Genomic DNA, 1,741 nt, shown 5'->3' on the forward strand with positions numbered 1-1,741 from the left:
CGGCGGCCGAGGACGCCATCCGCAACCTGCACCACCACAAGCTGCACGGCGTCTGCATCAACGTGGAGGCCAGCAAGAACAAGAGCAAGGCCTCCACCAAACTGCACGTCGGCAACATCAGCCCCGCCTGCACCAACCTGGAGCTGCGGGCCAAGTTCGAGGAGTACGGCCCCGTCATCGAGTGCGACATCGTCAAGGATTATGCCTTCGTTCACATGGAGCGGGCAGAGGACGCGGTGGAGGCCATCCGCGGGCTGGATAACACCGAATTCCAAGGTGATCCGGGCCACAGCCCTGGGCTGGGATAGGTAGCGCCGGGCTGGGCCCGGAGGAAGCAGGTCAGGTAGGAGAGGAAGGCATAGGGCCATCCTGGTGCACAGGGGAGATCCTGCTCTGGCTCTGCTCTCCCTGGTGCCGCTCCACGAGGGTTTTCCGCCAGCATGGGGCCAGATCCGTGCCACTGTTGCTCACCTGGTGCCAGACCTCGCGCGCGGTGGCCGCGGCAGCTGATGCTGCAAGGGGTGACCAGCGCGGTCGCGACCGCTACCACGTTCCAGCCCCAGGAGCATTCGGTGCCTTTTTTATCTTCTCGGCACTCTGGGCTTTGGCTCCTGGGGGGGCGGGTGGTGCTGGCACGTGGCTTCAGAGAGAGCTGTGTCCCTCTGCCAGCACCCACCACGTTCCCGGCAGTGCTGTGCTACCTCCTGTGTCGCTCGGCTGGCGATCTGTCCGCGGGGTCGGTGTTGGCGCGGTGTCTTTGTCTCGGGACACAGAGCGGTTCCGCAGCAGTGGTTTTTGTTAGGAAAAGGGTGCGATTTGTTCCAAAAATGGCAGGTTTGTTCTGAGCTCCGCCCCTGGGACCTCTTCCCGGGCTTGTGGCGCAGCGGGGACCTGTGGGGCATCCCTGCTCCGGTCTGTGCCGCTGGCAGGCTGCGAAGTTGGGGGGAAAAAGGGCGATGAAGGGAAAACCGGAGCTGGGGAGCTGCAGGTGGACCCTGGTGCAGGACAGGCAGTGCCCAGCAGTGTCGTGTCAGTGCCTGAGTGCCGCTTCCCGTGTCCGAGTGGTGCCGGGGCGGCTCTTCCTCTGCCCCGGCTCACGGTGCCGCCCGAATCTGTGGCGAACCCCCCCTGTCCTGCGGGGCACAGGGTCGCCAGTGCAGGCAGAGGCGGTTCGGTTCCCTCCCTGCCCACAGAGGTGCCGGCCGGCGCCGGCCGCCCTCCCTACCGCCGCGGTTAACCACAGCCTCTCCCCTCTCGCGTCTCTTTCCTCAAGGCAAGCGGATGCGCGTGCAGTTGTCCACCAGCCGGCTCCGGACGGCGCCCGGGATGGGAGACAAGAGCGGCTGCTACCGCTGCGGGAAGGAAGGGCACTGGTCTAAAGAGTGCCCGGTAGATCGCCCGGGGCAAGTGGCGGACTTTGCCGAGGCCTATAACGAGCAGTACGGAGCCGTGCGCACTCCCTACACCGCGGGCTATGGGGAGACCGTGTATTACGATGAGGCGTACGGCGGGATGGCCGACTACTACAAGCGCTACCGCGTCCGCTCCTACGCCACGGCCTCTGCGTACGACGCCTACGCGGAGCAGACCATGGCCCAGTACTCCCAGTACGCCCAGTACTCCCAGGTCCAGTCCTCGGCCATGGCCGCCACCACAGCCATGGCCAGTCGCATCCCCACCACCCTAGACGCGTACGATAGAGCTCTGCTGCCGACCCCGGGCGCGGCGGCCGCCGTCGCCG

At 66.1% G+C, this 1,741-nt stretch overlaps 1 protein-coding gene across 1 annotated transcript; it reads left to right on the top strand.

Annotated features, from left to right (window-relative positions):
* Window positions 1-6: 6 nt before the first annotated feature.
* Window positions 7-1,737, top strand: LOC104835242 (RNA-binding protein 4B-like; the record flags this gene model as incomplete). Its single annotated transcript, XM_010573129.1, has 2 exons — window positions 7-276; window positions 1,274-1,737. Coding segments are annotated over exons 1-2 (525 nt in total), but the record flags the coding sequence as incomplete, so codon positions are not given.
* Window positions 1,738-1,741: the final 4 nt, after the last annotated feature.

The sequence above is a fragment of the Haliaeetus leucocephalus genome, unplaced genomic scaffold, assembly GCF_000737465.1.
Source record: "Haliaeetus leucocephalus isolate CR32 unplaced genomic scaffold, Haliaeetus_leucocephalus-4.0 Scaffold364, whole genome shotgun sequence".
Taxonomy (NCBI): Eukaryota; Metazoa; Chordata; class Aves; order Accipitriformes; family Accipitridae; genus Haliaeetus; species Haliaeetus leucocephalus.